This window comes from Armigeres subalbatus, chromosome 3 (genome assembly GCF_024139115.2).
Source record: "Armigeres subalbatus isolate Guangzhou_Male chromosome 3, GZ_Asu_2, whole genome shotgun sequence".
In the NCBI taxonomy this organism is placed as follows: Eukaryota; Metazoa; Arthropoda; class Insecta; order Diptera; family Culicidae; genus Armigeres; species Armigeres subalbatus.
The window spans coordinates 88,103,393-88,122,958 of NC_085141.1; the positions used below are offsets into that span (position 1 = coordinate 88,103,393).

At 37.6% G+C, this 19,566-nt stretch overlaps 1 protein-coding gene across 1 annotated transcript in view; it reads right to left on the reverse strand.

Moving 5' to 3' along the window:
• Positions 1-1,336: 1,336 nt before the first annotated feature.
• The window catches only part of LOC134225193 (uncharacterized), a 77,716-nt gene continuing 59,486 nt past the window's right edge, over positions 1,337-19,566 (reverse strand). The window contains exons 7-9 of the mRNA XM_062705063.1: positions 11,423-11,635; positions 10,700-11,112; positions 1,337-3,708 (exon numbers count right to left, since the gene is read on the reverse strand). Coding sequence (XP_062561047.1) covers positions 3,675-3,708; positions 10,700-11,112; positions 11,423-11,635 — 660 coding nt within the window. The 3' untranslated portion in view covers positions 1,337-3,674. The remainder of the gene's footprint in view (positions 3,709-10,699; positions 11,113-11,422; positions 11,636-19,566) is intronic.

Consider the following 19,566-nt stretch of genomic DNA (forward strand, 5'->3'; position numbering starts at 1 on the left):
CTGCCTTAATAAGCATTTTTGCAGTACAAGTACTTCGTATGAAACGCCGAGGAGTAGAATATCAAACGTTTATTTTGTATAGCAATCGCATCACCAAACTATCTTATAAATTCACCAATAGACGCGATGAATAAGGTATGAAGAAGATTGTGGAAGTATTTTGAAGTGTATTTTGTTACTAATACAATCTAATTTTTTATTATCATTTAACAACATTGCGCCATATAATTGTCCACCATTTAGATAAATACACTATTTCGAGTGATGCTGGGGCTAGATTCGTTCATCGTCCGCAAGATTCATTTTGATTTCATTTTCCAGAAATTGTTGCATTTCACTAACGTCAAGCCATACTGCCGCTAACCGCAAGTCGAGCACATCTGTATATGGGGCTCCATATACAGATGTGCTCGACTTGCGGTTAGCGGCAGCATAGTAGACGAACGGTGTTATCCACCACAAGAGTATATTTTCTTGAACATTCATGGTTTTGGTACAAAGTAAAGGAGTAAAGGAACTACACGTTATATCTATGCGAAAAGCTTTCAACTGGGGTAGTGAATCGTGGAATAGAACTTTCGAATTATTTCTGTAGTCAAACTTCATCATAAACCTATAGCATACTTTAAGATGGATTTCAGAAAAGAACATCTCTTGGAGTTCCTATATCAGGGTATTGTGATCTATCCAGTGCCGAATATTGATGGTTGTGAGGAAAATAGACAGCAATCTGGTAACAGTATTTAATGTTTAATCTTTTTCCATTTGCCGGTCACAAATTCATCTCATACCTATTAAAAAAATGCCAGGGTTTGCAGAAATCACTCTCAATAGATAACGAACAACGATAAAAGAGAGGCAAAAACTGTTCCGAATCATAACAAGCCATGATAACAAATTTATCAAACTTGTATACAAGTGCGTAAAAACAGAATCGGATAGGCAGCCTCCACAGAAAAATGGTGATTCTCGCTTTGTTTTCGCTCCTTTCGTGCTGGTTTCTGCGCAGCTGTGGAGAACAAGTTGAAATGCATCATCAGAGCCAGTGCTCTCCGCATTTGAAGCTTTCTAAAAGAAATTCATCATGGGGTATACGTATAACATCCCGAATCAGTTCTCTATAATGACAGCTTGCGAAAAAAGTTTCTCGCTGTATGCTACATATCGTATATGTATACAGAGATGATAAGTGAGAGACTTGCTCTTTCTCTTTAGGATTCAATCCCTGAAAAATGCACATTCTCTGAAACTGATTTTTATTCGCTCCGTTGTGGTAGGATGCATATGGAAATATTTGTCTTTTTCGATACCAATTTCTTTCTCGCTTCTCCTTATTTATGCAAAATACAAACTAACTTACTTCCTTAATATTTTCATTGAATCGTAACGTCATGCTCGTTTGGAGACATGTTTGCAGTTATTTAAGCGACAAAGGATTATTCTCCGCTCACTATATTCTTCTACTAACTATAGCACGTAAGGTGCAACGATTAGAATATCAGATGAGGTGAAACTACAAGACACACTTTTTATTGTATGAGTGTTGGCTGAGCCGAGACTGTTGGTCTGTTTCAAATCTTGTTCTTCTTTTTTTCCGTTGTCGTTTCGTTTGGGAACCGAATATTTCAGCCGCGAAAAGACTCAGCACAAAAATGTATTCTCATGTTGAAATGATTTATTCGTACTTGGATTAGGGATGTTTGTCTATTTTGTAGCATTTTTTTTACGAAGGATATCAATTTTTTCATTGGAAATTCTACTGACTGCATCTGACAGCTCGTGACAGCAGACGAATTTCCTTTGTTTTATCATTGTAGATAGTCTCGTCTCAAAGTGTAAATAGAGGGTGGGTCTAGTCTAGAGGGAGCGACCATTTTCATCTTGAGGCAGTTCACGACTTCGATGCTCATTTCGTCGCACACGATCTGATAGCTCCTCATGGGATTTTTCTGTTTATTTTACTGGCAGTTCCTCATGAAATTATATTGTCGAGGAACTGAACAACTGGCATGACAGTTCACACATATTTTGTCAGATGGCAATCAATTTTCGCTCTAGGAATTGGAGGTGAAATTAGCTTCGTAGTCTATTTGTGCCTTGAAAAGTACCGTGAATGCTTACAGAAAATTACTAGCAGCAATCATTCTTAGAAATTCACATCAGCACTGATAAAACAAATCTTTTAATGAAAGTAATGAAATGGAAAAAAATAATTCGGATACGAGATGAAGCAGCCAGGGGCTGAAAATCTCGGTAATAAAGATAATAATAATATTTCCAAGCTCCTTCCAGCGGATGTTCTCTTACAACAATTAAAAATTGAATGCACTTCTTCTGTAATCTAGAAATGGTGTTGTTATAACGCCAGTAAATTTAGGAAATTTTATTTTAGTAGTTAACGATTTGATGTTGATATTTTTTTGTAATTCTTATTTGTTCGAATGAAGTCACAGGCTGTTTCGAGATCACATCGGCAGAAACCGTCATCGATACACTCACATACTTAAGCGAAGTAGCAATACTATTCGATCACTATTTTGGAAACATTTTCCATTTTACTCATTAGTCTCTACTTAATTATTCATTATATAAAAACAAAACGATTTTCGAATGAATCACCATTACGTAGCCTCAAAATCGAAACAAAAAATACAAACTTACTTACTCTATGGCTCTTAGGTTTCGAACTTGTGTTTCATTGTATCATGATCCCACCTACGCGAAGGAATCCATTTCCGTTATTCTATTTCTAAAGGTAAAATTTCTATCTTTTTTACAATCACTATGTGGCTCTGGTCATGCGGGTACTTACACACTAGGATGAAGGGGGAGGCAGAACAGCGCCAGTTTGTGTCATTGAATTTCGCCGATCGATCAACACTTGCTACGGAGAAAAATTCTGCAAGACGATCGATGCTGTAGGTACGGGAACACAGAGAGACACCGATCAATTGGTGATGATGATATTTACTTACGGATGATTTCGTGCGTACGCTTGGAAACATAAATCTTTGCACAAAACTTAACGTTCACAGCTTCGATTTTCTCACAGTTGATTCGTTTAGGTTCTTTTCTCAAGTCTCTCTCTCACGAACGTGCACGCGAACGCATTAAGCATCGGCTGATGTCGCGTGCCGCACCGTTCTTCTTCAGATATCCTCACAATCACAATCGTTGCTATCGACCGTGGCGGTTCCCCGGTAGTACCGGACGCCCTGTTCCCGGTCGTACGTGATCCGGGACTTGCCCTTCCGCGAACCACTCTGCCTGCCACCGCCGACCACCCCGTCATTACTACTGCTGGTGGTACTGCTGCCGGCCGTGGCAGTCGTACTTCCACAACCTTCCCCCTCGACGTCATCTTGACCGCCACTGTCCAGCACGCCACCACTACTGCCGCCACTGCCGCTCAGCACACTACTTCCGGTTATGCTTTGCAACCGAGGCAGTGCACTGTTTCGCCGGCTTTCCCGGCTGCCGCCGCTATCCTGCTGTATTAGCTGCAGCGGGTGCGACAGATGTTGGTACTGCTGCTGTTGCTGCAGCAGCTCTTGACAGGTGTGACCCCGAAGATCCTCGCTACCGACCACCCCCGTTGCACGTCCTCCTCCTCGGGCGTTTGGTCTCGCTTTCCGCCAGCGATCGCCAAACAGTTGCTCGAGATAATACCGTAGTCAGATCCTAGTTACCGTTGGGGCGTTCAGGAGCCTGCGGATTTGATAGAATTTCTTGGATAAGTGGGTAATGTTTTGAGTTTGATAGTTATAAAAATATACAGTTGTTTTAGCCTAATCAAACGAAGTAAGATTCACGAGTTGACTAATACTTGCAATGTTCAGTTTAATTAGTATACTTTGGAAATGTCCATATCGAATTTGTTTTGCATGTTTTGAATTTATGATATTGCTCAAATGTTATTGATTTAAATTCGAAAACTTTTCTTTTATATCTTTATTTATTTTATTTTTATTTAATAATAATCTATATTTGTCTGACTTTTTCGAATTTTGTATGCGTTTTATCATTTTAGCTTCATTGTGTATTTCGCTGACAATATACGAACGACTAATAGATAGTCATGCCTGGTATCTTATGTTGGACTCTCCAGCTGGCGTCGATGATATCGCTCGCCTACATCTATTTTCGCAGCGATGATTGATTTTGTCCACCTGGTGGAGAACTTGACTTTAGATCGTGAGTTAATCACTGATACGCCATAGTCGAGCAGCCGCATCGCGTGCTTTATTGATTGTGTAGCTAGAGTGATTTGAATAACATTGTCTTCTTTGAATTAACATATCAAGTTCCGGAATCATTCTGGAAAATATTTTAGAAATTTAGTTTCCCAAAAAGTGTAGAATTAAACGTTTAATAAATCATGTCTATGTTAATTTATGAATTGAATTTCATTCTAAAATATTATTAACCGAATAAAACGTTTTTAGGGTAGGCCACACCAGTAGACATGGTTTGTATATATGTTTGTGAAACCGTAGTGCACACAATCGTGATGTGAGCTGTTCCGACGGTTTCCGATTTCCTGATCATGCAACGAAATAATTGTTGTTGTCAGTCGCGACTTGAATGTACGTACGCCAGTGGAGTACGTATGTGGGTGGGTGGCACCAATAACAACCGGCGTGGCAACTAATTAACGTCATTGAACGGGTCTCAATTTGTTACCGTTTGTGTACGTTTCGGGTCATTGAATATTTATGTTCTACAACGCTCTCGGTCGTTGTTTCTGGCATGTTTGCGTATACATGCATTGTGTGTTCCTGTTGTAGGTGATGTCATGATTGCAAACTAATTAAAGCACATGGGGTCCATTTCCCATAGGATTATTATTTTTAACCGGAAACAGTGATTCATTGATAATTCTGCGGACCGGAAAGTAAATGCATTTAGAAATCATCAGATTTGCTTTAATTGGAATCACTCGAAATAGAATACTGCTTCGCAGGTTTTATAATCCCTTTATAATCCGATTTCCTACATCGCACTCGATATCTTATCACTGTGTCGCATTTCCATTTTTGGAATGCCATGCGTCTCCATTTTGCTAAACCATTGCACAGTGGGAAAAAAGGGACCCAAAATGGCACCTATTTAAAGGCCGCTACAGTAGAGCCCTGCAATATACCTTATAAAATGTAAAAAAATGCGTAGAATTTCGTAGTGGCATTTTGGTTTTGCGCAGACATCAGGAAGTACCCGTTTTGCCCGAATTTCCCCATTTTTCCGATAGAAAAATCAAATAATCAACTAGTTATCTCACTATATGTCTCAGAAATGAACAAAATTGCACAAGGATGCTGTGAAGATGCATGGGTAGTCAAACAGATGTGGTTTAAATTTCGATTGTTGTCCATTTTGCCCGATTTGCCCTATGTTAATGCAGAAACTAAATATTTTCAGCATTTTTATATTAATGTGAATTAAAATAAATATAACTTAAACATAAACATTACCGTACTGTTGAAATATTAGTAAATTGGATAAAAAGCCTCTAAATAAATAACAGTGGACCATTTTGCCCCGATTACTTCATGTGTTGGAGGAAAAAACTCTATGTGAAACAGATATTCGATCTCTCCTCTTTTCTCCCTGAAGTAGTTACACTCGCATTTTTTTAGTATTTTGATTAGGGTTACTAAATTTAAAAAATAAGGTGGTCCAGAAAATCGACAATTTTAAAAATCCCTACTTTAAAAAAAATTTACAACTTTTTGTACTACTTAACCAATTAATAATGAAGTGTAAGCTGAAGAATGGTACATTCTATGAACTACGGAACCCCAAATTGAATTATCAGAAATACTTCCTATTTTGGTTTGAATTGAATTGCCTTAGTTTTGTATAACACTCCTAATGTAAAATCCCTATTAAAGTAAAATCCCTCTTTTTCATCATTCAAATGGTGTAGACAATTAAATACATAAAGAATGTAAAAGCATAAAAATCAATATGTAGGCATTTTGGAATTCGTGTTCATTTAAAGATCCCATTTTATGGTTTTATCCGACATAATGTGTATGATAAAATATATAAATATAAATATGGTGCTCTCAAAGCACACAGCGAAAAAAAAAGCGCGATTTTTTTTTAACGCTTTTAGAATTATGTGAAATACAATTATTCACCATTTTACCATAGAACCCCTTTATGAGAAACTTAATTAATAGAGAGATATCAACAAAAAGCCAAAATATCTAATAAAGATATAGGGGAAGTGCACCGGTTTTGGCCAACTTAGTGCCTATTTCGGCCAACCCTGAAAAATACATATTTTTCCAAAATAATCGATCAGTTAGAAACAGCGTTGAATCGTGAGGGATATATCTCTTGTTGGAACTAATAAAACCCTCCCGAATTGCTTTATTTTTGGAGTTATTCGCAAAATTGGCCAAATTAGGAACATGGCCAAAACCGGTACAGTTCCCCTATCGACAAAAAATGTTTGATAATCGAAATACCTATTTCAGTCGAATATGATGTTATACAGTAACTAAAAGAAATCTTTAACATTTTATCTTTAACATAACTTTGACATTTTTCAGGGCCATACACTCTCGCTTGATAATGTTTTTTTTTATTAAGTAACACAAGCTGATTTTTTACGATGTGGTTCTGTTTAAAACAATGAATTTTTCTCAAATTACTTTCTTATGCAAAGCGAAACCCAAGTAAAACCGGTGCAACTTTTATCTGATTTATTTTCAATACTTCAATAAAAAATTGTTTATCGTATTTTTTTAAATTTGTAAGTTTGTAGTGAAATACATTAAGAAAAATTTATAAATATAATTTATAGATAAATAAAGCATTTTAAAACTAATGAATGTCAAGGCGATACTAATTTTTAAAAGGATAACAAATTAAGCAAATAATATTGAATGTTTGAATGGCGAAATTTCATATTGTTTTGTATAATTTAGTATCAGAAATAGATCAAAACATTTCTGATTTTGCACGAGAAAATGACTTGCAAATTACTCATTTTGTCGATATAATAACAAAATAGAATCTCACTAACTGAATTTCTAGAAATGTGAAATACATATCAACCAATAATAAAACGTGTTTTGTTTGCATTTTATTGTTTTTTTGTTTCTTTGAAAGTCGTGCCAGATTATAAGACAATTGTGATCAAAATGTACTGAAACCAATAAACCATACTCAATTCAATTTCTTATTGAACATTATTTTTATGTTATTCATAGGTATTAACAAAACTATAATCGAAGGAAAGTGTACATTAAAGTTCTCAAAAATGTCAATGTTTTTATTACATATTACATTATGTTCGATAAAAGAAGGTAAATTAGATCATTCAGTAAATTAAAGTAAAGTATTTTACAATATTGTCTTTTTGACGATAGTCTTCTACAAGTTTAGTTTCTTATAAAGTGATAATGTGGTAAAATGGTGAATAATTGGAATCCATTTAATTCTAAAACTGTTTTACTAAAAAATGTTTCATACTCGGCATCATCGAGAGCTATTTATATTTTTTAACCTACCATACATATTATGCCGGACAGAATGGGATCTATAAATGAACACGACTTCTAAAATGCTTACAAATATGATTTACATTCTTTACATTCTTTATATATTTGGTTGTCTACTCTATTTGAATGATGGAAAAGAGGGATTTTACATTAATAGTGTTTTAATTATTTAACCTAAACGCAGTACACATGAATTTATTTAAAAAATAATTCATATTAAATAAAACCACGGCAATTCAATTCAAATCCCAAGTATCATTTTGAGTTTTATCATACTCTATTAGAAGTCTTGGAGAGCAAATTTTCATAGCTAGCAACAAAACTAAAAACTACATGAAAACCTCTTGAGGACCGCTACAAGAGTAATTTATGACCAAGTGGACCACTCTTGAGAACATCTTCAAAGCAAATTCCAAGCTGAAACTGCCATAAATCCGATGTCAAAAAAGGAATTTCTTTTTCTAGGATCTGTTTATTATTCTTTCGTAGAAAAAGGGAAAGCATCGAAATGGAACAACGGAGGAAATAATAACAAACATTCATGGGCATAATTGGAAATCATAGGAAAACTGTATGCCTCGGAATTCGTTCGCGTGTGTGCGTTCAAATTTTGTGCGAGTTCGAATTTCTGGTAGAACCAGGTAAGAAAATCAATTTGTTCGAGCGCGCCGACGATATATTGTGGTTTACGACAATCATATTCAGTACGATCGTTAGCAATATCGATCGATATGCTTTATTTTTTACAAATTAATTCCGATTCGACTCGAAATATTTCCAGAGCTCCTATATTTGAAAAATATTTTGGAAATCATTACTACTTAAATATGATAGTGATTTCCATAAAAGAATTCTTGCCAGTTTGAAAATTATTTTATTTAATCATCATAGCTGCTTCTTCACTATGGGTACTTTTCGTTTCAACTGGCGGCCAAAATTAGTTGCTGCATATCTGTCAAATTAAAAAATCATTTGAAATAAATCGAAACACGGAGATCAAGACTACGAAATGTTTTTTTTTTAATTTTAATCTTGCAATTAGTAACTGTGAAAGTGCGTAATGGCTATATCTCGACGAGGCGACCATATCACAGTTGTGGAATGAAATTCCAATAAAAGAAGAAATATAGCATGTATTCATGTTTTGAACTTATTTCACTACATTTACAAACTTTGTCATTCTCATGATTTTATATTCTTTAGTCCATTAATTAATTGACTAATAGGTATAAAATAATAATAGCATTGAGAACAACTTTATGATAATAAAGGAACAGACAACCTTTAACATTATTTTAATTAATGTTACTATTTCAGCAGCAGTAGCACATTTATAATCATGGTCGTCACACCATTTGCACTAATAATTTCTTTAATTTACGATACTTTTCTTAGATAGTTTTCATCGTACATACCATTTTGTTTTTCTGGAAGTACAGTTACATCTTTCATTATATATTAGAAAAGTTATGCTATGGTCCATTCTGAAGGAATAGATTTTATTGTTTTCACACAACAAACTTTTTGTTTTGTTATATGTTTCTGCATTTATCTGCATTTAATATTATACATTTATCCAAAATAATGGAAACAGGATACAGAAACATAGACATTCTTAATTGTGCATTCGAATTAAAAATGATCAAGTTTCTGTATCCATTATTTTGGATACATTTAGAAGAAACATTATGACAAAGAAAATGTGTTTTAGCCTTTTGTTCTGCTATAGTTCATGGCTTTAAAAACAAACATTATGTTCTTGTGCAATACCGTTATGAATCTATTGAAAACCCTGAACCTTTATTGACGTTATGCGTAAGACAAGACTATGACCAAAATATTTGGCATTGTGACACTCTCCCAACGTAGTTTTATGAGAATATTCAGGATAATAATAAGACCACTAATAAGGTTATGAGGCATTTGACATTTGTGGTTTTATTAAGCGGATTATTATGGTTTTGAAGGCAGCTATAAGCGCACAAAAAAAGCTTATCCTATGGCATTAAACAAGGCTGCGATAAAACCGTTAAAAAACTTCAATAAATCCACGAAGCCTTGTTACTTGGGAACCCACTATCCGATTAGAAATTTTTGGTAAAATCTATTATTTTCGAAAAACATTTGACTATTTTCTATTAGAATGGCCAATGTCGAGATATGGTTGTATCATTTTTGAAATTAAAACTAATAATACACAAGGAGTCGCTGCAGATCATTGCAGTAGAAATCAACGAAAACAAATTGTTTTGTAATATTTTCCCTAATAATTGATATAGATTTTGAGGCTCCGTACTTCATTGAAATTACCATTCTTCAGCTTTCACTTCATAATCAATCGGTTAAGTAGTTCAAAGTTGTGATTTTTTTAAGGAAGGAGATTTTTAAGATTCGTCGATTTTTCGACCACCCTATTTTAAATTTAGTCACCCTAATTGAAATAATAAATAATGCGAGTGTAACTACTTGCAGGAAGGAACGATTCTGTAGAATATTTTTAAAATTGAAGAGATCGTATATCTGTTTCACATAGAGTTTTTTCCTACAACACTTGAGGTAATCTGGGCAAAATAGTCCACTGTTATTTACTTGACAGCTTTTTATCCAATTTACTAATATTTCAACAGTATGGTAATGTTTATGTTCAAGTCATATTTATTTTAATTCACATTGATATAAAAATGCTGAAAATATTTAGTTTCTGCATTAACATAGGGCAAATCGGGCAAAATGGACAACAATCAAAATTTAAACCACATCTGTTTGACTTCCCATGCATCTTCACAGCATCCTTGTGCAATTTTGTTCATTTCTGAGACATATAGTGAGATAATTAGTTGATTATTTGATTTTTCTATCGGAAAAATGGGGAAAATCGGGCAAAACGGGCACTTCCTGATGTCTGCGCAAAACCAAAATTCCACTACTAGATTCTACGCATTTTTTTACATTTTATAAGGTATATTGCAGGGCTCTACTGTAGCGGCCTATAAATAGGTGCCATTTTGGGTCCCTTTTTCCCCACTGTGCATTGATATGTACAGTCACTCTAAGCTAAGTTAACCAATATAAAGAAAGTTGATGTTACCGTCTCATAATAGTTTTGGATAGTAGTTCTTATATTTCAAAAACTAATCGTCAGCTTCTGTATTAAATATTCAATCCGGCATCCCTATCAAACTCACCTGTACGTGGGTGCCTTGCTGTCGAACTCGCTCAGTTCGTAGTTGTTGTTGCCGTTTATTGTCTTGGTCGCACCGGCCGTGGAAGACAGTAGCGAAGTGTTGTTATCCTCCACTATCAGGGCGCAGTTCGAGTTGGTATCGGACTCGCAGCCCGGAGGCCCAGCACCACCGCTGGCAGTATTCCCACCGCTCCCACTCCCACTGCCGCAGAGATGCTGCTCGTTGATGCAGGTGTACAGTTGCTTGTGCTTGAGCAGCTTCGGTGTGTTCTCCTGCTGGGTGTTGAGCAAGGATTCCCGTTCGCTTTCGGCCGCTTCTATCCGCGTCCGCTCCCGATCCCGGTTGCCGACCTTCGGTTCGGCGTGGATGCCACCGTTGATCGATGTGCTCGTTACCTGCTGTAACAGGGTAAACTAGATATTTCAAGTTCCAATTCGAACCAGTGGCGGTCCATGTGAAACAGCGTGCATGTGTTCAAAATCGCCAGCGTGTGTGCGTCAGCGTTTTAATCCAGGGAGAGAGAAAAAGAGGAAAAGAAAAAGTGCACTAAAATATAGCCGTTAATATAAGCGGTGCCGCTCGCTGGTACTTTTGCCATGTGATTTTCACGAAGCCAATTGAGTTAGTAGGTGCCAATTTACCATTGATTGTTCTGCCGAACAGTCTTTAATGTTCGGTTTTCACTGAAATCGTGAGATCTAAACTCCTCTTGTATTGCCTTACCTGTTGTACCTGTTGCTGATCGCAGTCCACGCCGTTCAGGATCGATCCGGCCATCTCAGTTTGAAGAAGTTTGATTTTCTGAATCATCTCCTTGATCTCGTATCGGAGAATGCCAAGGAAACACAACTTCAGAAAGGCAATTACGCAGTAGCCCAGGACAAAAAGAATGTCTGCCGTGTGTCTCAGCCAGGACACAATACGATCGGTACAGCCCTGTAAAAAAGGAAGTGGGTAGATATTAAGTACCTCAAACATCGGCATCTCTCTTGTAAGAGTTGGGACAAACTCAGCTCGTAATAAGCGTTTGACCCAGACTGCAACAGAATAGGACCTGCCGCGCATTTTGAGAAGTAGTCGGGTTTCGATGATGTTTTTGGTTAAATAAGTATCAGTTATCAATGCTTAGAGATAAACTTAATCATCTGTTGCTATGATTTGTGTTTTACTTCTGAAATATGCAAGTTATCGCAGTTTGAAAAGTTCAAAACAATTACATACCTCTCCATGTTTGTTGCAAATAAAATGGAACGTAACATTGTCTTCATCCTCTGCAGATGAGGACAAAGAGTTATCGCTATTCTCTTTTGTTGCTTGTTTTTTTTGCATTTTTCAACGACAATTACATTCCTTGATCAAAACTAATTGATAAAGTTTTGATAATTGTGTGTTTTTTATTTCAAAAATGAATATTGTACATAATATGCAATGCGATCAGTAAATCCCAATTGAACTAGCACAATGTATGAAGAGCTGCGGAACAAAAGATCAAACGAACAAAACGTGGAATGAACAAAATGATTTTTTTTCTCACTAAAGCTCGTTTGCTTCGTTGGAAGAGGATTAGAAGCATCCTTCTACGCTTTTCTGAAGCCTGGGCATTTTAGAAGCCTCCTTTCAAGAGGCTCAGAAGCCTCCTTTCAAGAGGCTCTGAAGCCTCCTTTCAAGAGGCTCGGAAGCCTCCTTTCAAGAGGCTCGGAAGCCTCCTTTCAAGAGGCTCGGAAGCCTCCTTTCAAGAGGCTCGGAAGCCTCCTTTCAAGAGGCTCAGAAGCCTCCCTTTCAAGAGGCTCAGAGCCTCCTTTCAAGAGGCTCAGAGCCTCCTTTCAAGAGGCTCAGGCCTTCTTTCAAGAGGCACGGAAGCCTTCTTTCAAGAGGCTCGGGAAGCCTCCTTTCAAGAGGCTCCGGAAGCCTGCTTTCAAGAGGCTCGGAAGCCTCCTTTCAAGAGCTCAGGAAGCCTCCTTTCAAGAGGCTCAGAGCCTCCTTTCAAGAGGCTCCAGAGCCTCCTTTCAAGGCTCGGAAGCCTCCTTTCAAGAGGCTCAGGAAGCCTCCTTTCAAGAGGCTCAGAAGCCTCCTTCAAGAGGCTCAGAGCCTCCTTTCAAGAGGCTCCGGAAGCCTCCTTTCAAGAGGCTCAAGCCTCCTTTCAAGAGGCTCAGCCCTCCTTTCAAGAGCTCAGGAAGCCTCCTTTCAAGAGCTCAAGCCTCCCTTTCAAGAGGCTCAGCCTCCTTCAAGAGGCTCAGGCCTCCTTTCAAGAGGCTCCAAGCCTCCTTTCAAGAGGCCTGGAAGCCTCCTTTCAAGAGGCTCAGAAGCCTCCTTTCAAAGAGAGCTCGAGAGCCTCCTTTCAAGAGGCTCAGAAGCCTCCTTTTCAAGAAGGCTCAGGAAGCCTCCTTTCAAGAGGCCTCAAGCCTCCTTTCAAGAGGCTCAGAAGCCTCCTTTCAAGAGGCCTCAAAGCCTCCTTTCAAGAGGCCTCAGAAGCCTCCTTTCAAGAGGCTCGGAAGCCTCCTTTCAAGAGGCTCAGAAGCCTCCTTTCAAGAGGCCTGGAAGCCTCCTTCAAGAGGCTCGGAAGCCTCCTTCAAGAGGCTCAGGCCTCCTTTCAAGAGGCCCGGAAGCCTCCTTTCAAGAGGCTCAGGCCTCCTTTCAAGAGGCTCAGCCTCCTTTCAAGAGGCCCGGAAGCCTCCTTTCAAGAGGCTCAGAGCCTCCTTTCAAGAAACTCAGGAAGCCTCCTTTCAAGAGGCTCAGAGCCTCCTTTCAAGAGGCTCAAGCCTCCTTCAAGAGGCCTGGAAGCCTCCTTTCAAGAGGCTCAGAAGCCTCCTTTCAAGAGGCTCAAGCCTCCTTTCAAGAGGCTCAGGCCTCCCTTCAAGAGGCTCGAAGCCTCCTTTCAAGAGGCTCGGAAGCCTCCTTTCAAGAGGCCTGGAAGCCTCCTTTCAAGAGGCTCAGAGCCTCCTTTCAAGAGCTCAGGAAGCCTCCTTTCAAGAGGGCTCGGAAGCCTCCTTTCAAGAGGCTCAGAAGCCTCCTTTCAAGAGGCTCAGCCTCCTTTCAAGAGGCTCAGGCCTCCTTTCAAGAGGCTCAGGAAGCCTCCTTCAAGAGGCTCAGAAGCCTCCTTTCAAGAGGCTCAGAAGCCTCCTTTCAAGAGGCTCAGGAAGCCTCCTTTCAAGAGGCTCAGCCTCCTTTCAAGAGGCTCAGAGCCTCCTTTCAAGAGGCTCAGAGCCTCCTTTCAAGAGGCCTGGAAGCCTCCTTTCAAGAGGCTCAGAAGCCTCCTTTCAAGAGGCCTGGAAGCCTCCTTTCAAGAGGCTCAGAAGCCTCCTTTCAAGAGGCCTGGAAGCCTCCTTTCAAGAGGCTCAGAAGCCTCCTTTCAAGAGGCCTGGAAGCCTCCTTTCAAGAAACTCGGAAGCCTCCTTTCAAGAGGCCTGGAAGCCTCCTTTCAAGAGGCTCGGAAGCCTCCTTTCAAGAGGCTCGGAAGCCTCCTTTCAAGAGGCTCGGAAGCCTCCTTTCAAGAGGCTCGGAAGCCTCCTTTCAAGAGGCTCGGAAGCCTCCTTTCAAGAGGCTCGGAAGCCTCCTTTCAAGAGGCTCCGAAGCCTCCTTTCAAGAGCTATGGCCAGGAACCCAATATAGATCAACCTTATTGCGATAGGAAATTAGCTGATGTAGCTTGGAACTGCTGCTTGGCTATCTGAACATATGCATATATTTGCATTTCGATAAAACCGTAGGCCAAATTCCCATTGAAATCGAAATGTAATCCCGGCCCCGGCCATCTGATTTTGCTTGGAGCCATCTGTGTAAATTATTATGGAGCCAGTCCGAAACCCTGGGTCTCCTGCACTCCAATTTCCACGAGTTACCTCAAAAACTTTGAAAAGTTGATTGTAGATTTTTTTCTTTATCAATGAGTCCTCATTCATCAAAACTAATGGACTGATTTGCAATTCATACAAGATGCTCAAATGTCCAACGCGATCCCCTTTAAGAAGATTCAGAGATCGTTTGATCCTTAGAGCAGTTTTGATTGCGTCCAATTGGACGTACGTATGTAATGGAAGCATATGTAGCAAAGCATCTAAAGCTTTATATGGAGGGCTTTGTACTGCTCCTGCGATAGATAAGGCGGCAATCCTTTGCAGTTTACCAAGTGTAACTTGAGCCGTTCTTTGTTGTGTTTTTGGCCACCAAACAAATGACATATATAGGCATACAGGATTTCGGGTTTAACCATGGCCGAATGCATGCAGTGTATCATTTTCGGTTTCAAACCCCTTTTTTTTACCAAATGTTCGTTTACATATCCAGAAACCTTTTTTTGCCTTTACAATTTGATGTTTTATGCTTATTCCAGTAGAGTTTTCTGTCTAGTATCACTCCTAAGTATTTTGTATCGAAAGACAATGATAAATTTGTCTCACCTAAGAAGAGCGTTGAAGAATTAAGTTTACGTTTCCTAGTAAAAGGAAAGATTGTTGTTTTTCTAGGATTTATATCCAGTCTCTCCACTTACTTCTCACTCAACACCTCGCTTCTCACTTTCCAATTATCATCTCTTACTTCTCGCTCCTGTTTATCTTACTATTCACATCGTACTTCGCACTTCACAACTATCACATCTCACTTCTTACTGCTCACTTCTCATCACTCACTTCTCATTTCTCACTTTCCACTACTCACATTTATACTGGTTTTATCACACTCTTGTAGAGTAAATTATGGTCTTCAAGAGCGTTATAGAACTTAAAATATTACTTGGGCTCAGTATTCATGTCGAACATTTCATTTCTCACTACTCTGTTCTCGCTGCTCACTATTCACTTAGAACATCTCAATTCTCACTTCACTTAATAAGGAAACAAATTTCTACTATTCGGTCAAACGGCATTCGGTCAAATATAAATGTGTTCCCTATCTTGATAACTCTTTAACTCGTTGGTCACTTCAATATGGAATAAGGGAGAGTTCACTGTAATTTTTATTCATACGACCCATTTACTTACTGAAGCATACTCGTCGATCGATCCAGGTCTGATCATCTCAGTCAAGAATCTAGCAATGAAACGTATGGATAAGCTCCACTTTCGTTCCAGAATTTCAGTTGCTACCGGCCTACACTGACGGAACCAGCTAAGTAACACACCAAGTTGAATATTTATCCTTTAATTTGATTATATATGTCAAAATCATTAAAAAAAATCCGCTTATTTTGATACTCAATGAAGATGCTTTCAAAAGAATTCCTGGGAAATTTACTAAGGTATCCCTTACATTGAACATCAATACATACTCTTTTCTCGATGGTTCGCCGGTGATCAATACATCATGTGTGAAACTCTCTCGAAAGATGAAAATGGTCTATAATTTTGAATAAATGTACCAAACAAATCATACAATTGAAAATGTACTGAACACTTATGAATCGTTGATTGAATCCATGGACAAAAAAATAAACGTTTTGCCATCAAACCTGGAGAATTTCCGAAGCAATTCCTGGAGAAATCTAAGAATTTGTTCGGGAAATCAATTAGCGATTGCTTTATAAATTCTTTTGAGAGTTCTCTCGGAAATTTCTGAAGGAATTTCTAAAGGAATTTCAGAAGGGATTCCCGAATGAATTCCTAAAGGAGAACCTGAAGGGTTTCTCGAAAAAAAAATCTAAAAGAATTTGTGTAAGCTTTTTGCTAGAGCAATTATTGAAACAAAAATCCGAAAGTGTTCTCGAACGATGTCGTAAAATTAAAAAAAATGTCGGGGGATTCCAAAATGAATTTCAGAATCTATTTTCTTATAAATTCCCGAAAGAATTTCGAAAGCAATTAGTATGGAAATTTCAAAGGTTCAAAAGAACTTTTAGAAAAGATGCTAAAAAACGAAGATTCAAAGGAGTTACTGGAGGAGTTTCCAAAGAAATTCGTGGAACAAGTTCCTTTAGGAATTCCAGAAATAATTTCCGAAGAAAATCCTGAAGCAATTTTTTAGGATTTCCAAAGAAATTCGTAAAGCTATAATGAATTCCTAAGAAAATTCCAAGGAATTTCAAAAGAATTTCTGAAGCATTTTCCGAAGGTATTTCCAGTAGAAGCATAAGTATTAGAACGCTAATGTAGAGGTGAGCCAGCTCAGGGCTACAAACCGCTCTAATAAAGACATATAAAAAAGTGGAGTTGTAACCATTAAATTATTTTTACCAAAATATGCTTCCATGCGCTTAACTTTGCTGTTTATTGTTCATCATGCTGTAGTGCTTGTTTGGTTTCATCGTAAACATCGGTTCGACACTTATAGTGTATCGGTATTTTGGCTACTAGATATTGGTAACACGAACATGAGCGACATTATCAATCCCATTCAACTGTATTTTCGAGTGAATTTCTAAAGCAATTTTCAATAGAACTCCTGATGAAGTTTCCAAAGGAATTCCTAAAATATTCCAGAGAATTTTTTTAAAGGAACTAGTGAAGGAATTTACAAATGATTTTTCTAAGCAATTTTTGTAGGAAGTTCTTGTCGTGGCGGTTTATTAAATTTCCAACTTCATTTGGGAATCAAACGATTATCCATCGCAAGAAAATCATAAACACGTGCTATCGCACAGTCCGCACGCAATTCTTACTTTTTGCAATAATGAAATTTTGTTTTTAACAACCAAACAAATCCAATCCATCTCCAAATCAAATCCAAACTCAATACAAATTTAATTTAAATCCAACAACAAACACAAATCTAGGGATTCGATCAATCCAATTTACATTGAATCCAAATTAAATTTTAATAAAAATCTAATACAAACCCATTAAAAATTCAATCCAAATCCAATCAAAATTCAATCCAAATCCAATCAAAATTCAATCCAAATCCAATAGAATTGAAATCTAATGCAAAATTAATTCAAATCTAATCCAAATCCAATCCAAATCACACCCCAATCCAAGTCACACCCCAATCCAAATCCAATTTAATTCAAATCTAACCCAAATCCAATCCAAATCAAATCCAAATCCGATCCAAATCCATTTCAAATTCAATCCAAATCCGATCTAAATCAAATCCAAATCCGATGCAAATCCAAAACAATTCGATTTAAATCCATATCCAATCAATATCCAATCCATATCCAATCCAAACTCAATCAATATCCAATCGAAATCCAATTCAAATTTAATCCAAATCGCATCCAAATACAATCCAAATCCAATCCATATTTAATCCAAATCCAATACAAAATACAATCCAAATTCAATTCAATTCAATTCAAATCAAACCTAGCTCCAATTCAAAGCCCAATCTAAACCCAATTAAAATACATTTTAATCCATATCCAATCCAAATCCAATCTAAATCCAATTCAATCCAAATCCAATACAAATCCGAAACAATTCGATTTTATTATGATTAAGAAAATTATTTTGTGCTCGTCTTATGACAAGTGATATCTGCAGTGTAAAAATTGATTATATCATAATTTTTGAAGTTTTTTAGTTCCATTTGATGAGCAAAACTAATCCTGCAGGTTCAAGAAATTCCAAAACAAGGCTTTGCTTTGATGTTCTCTGGTCCACTGTTGTTGAAATTTTATTTAAATATTTATTTTTGCACGTTTTGACTTTTTTTATTCATCACTTTATTTTTGTATTGTATAAAATGCGCTCCTTTGATGTTCCGAGAAGAGCAGTAAATATTGAAAGTCATTGTTGCTGCAATGTAAGCATACCAAATTTGAGCGTCAAATACATGATGCATTTGTTATGATGAAAGTTATTCTTTTTTTTTGACAAATAACATATGTATACTTCAAGGGTGTCAGGCCATTTGGCCGAATGCCGTCTGGCCGAATGCCGTTTGGCCGAACGCCATTTGGCCGAATGCCGTTTGGCCGAACGGGTCGTTTGGCCGAATGCCGTTTGGCCGAATAGTTGAAAAATTTACCTCAAATTACGAGTAGCGAGGATTGAGAAATGAAACGTGAGTAATGAGAAGTAAGAAGTGAGAAGTGAAATGCGAAAAGTGGGAAGAGAAAAGTGAACAGAGAACTTCTTCTTCTTTCTTCTCCTTCTTCCTTTTTCTTTCTTTTCTTTCTTCCTTCTTCTTTCTTCTCCTTCTTCCTTTTTCTTCCTCCTTTTTCCTTCTTTCTTCTCCTTCTTCCTTCTTCTTCCTCCTTTTCCCTTCTCTCTTCTCCTTCTTCCTTCTTCTTTCTTCCGTCTTTCTTTTTCCTTCTTTATTTTTTTCTTTTTCCTTCCCTTTTCTTTCTTCCTTCTTCATTCCCCTTTCTTTCTTCTTTCTACTTCCTTCTTTCTAATTCCTTCTTCCTTCCCCCTTCTCCCTTTTTTCTTCTTCCTTCTTCATTATTTCTATTCCTTCTCTCTTCTTCTTTCTTCCTTCTTCCTTCTTCTTTGTTCCTTGTTCCATCTTCCTTCTTCCATTTTCCTTCTTCCTTATTCCTTATTCTTTCTTTTTTCTTCCTTCTTGCTTCTTCCTTCTTCCTTCTTCCTTCTTCCTTCTTCCTTCTTCCTTCTTTTTTCTTTCTTGTTCCTTCTTCCATCTTCCATCTTCCTTCTTCCTTCTTCCTTCTTCCTTCTTCCTTCTTCCTTCTTCCTTCTTCCTTCTTCCTTCTTCCTTCTTCCTTCTTCCTTCTTCCTTCTTCCTTCTACCTTCTTCCTTCTTCCTTCTTTCTTCTTCTTTCTTCCTTCTTCCTTCTTCCTTCTGCCTTCTTCCTTCTTTCTTCTTCCTTCTTTCGTCTTCCTTCTTCCTTCTTCCTTCTTCCTGCTTTCTTCTTTCTTCCTTCTTCCTTCTTCCTTTTTCCTTCTTCCGTCTTCCTTCTTTATTCTTCCTTCTTCCTTCTTCCTTCTTCCTTCTTCCGTCTTCCTTCTTTATTCTTCCGTCTTTCTTCT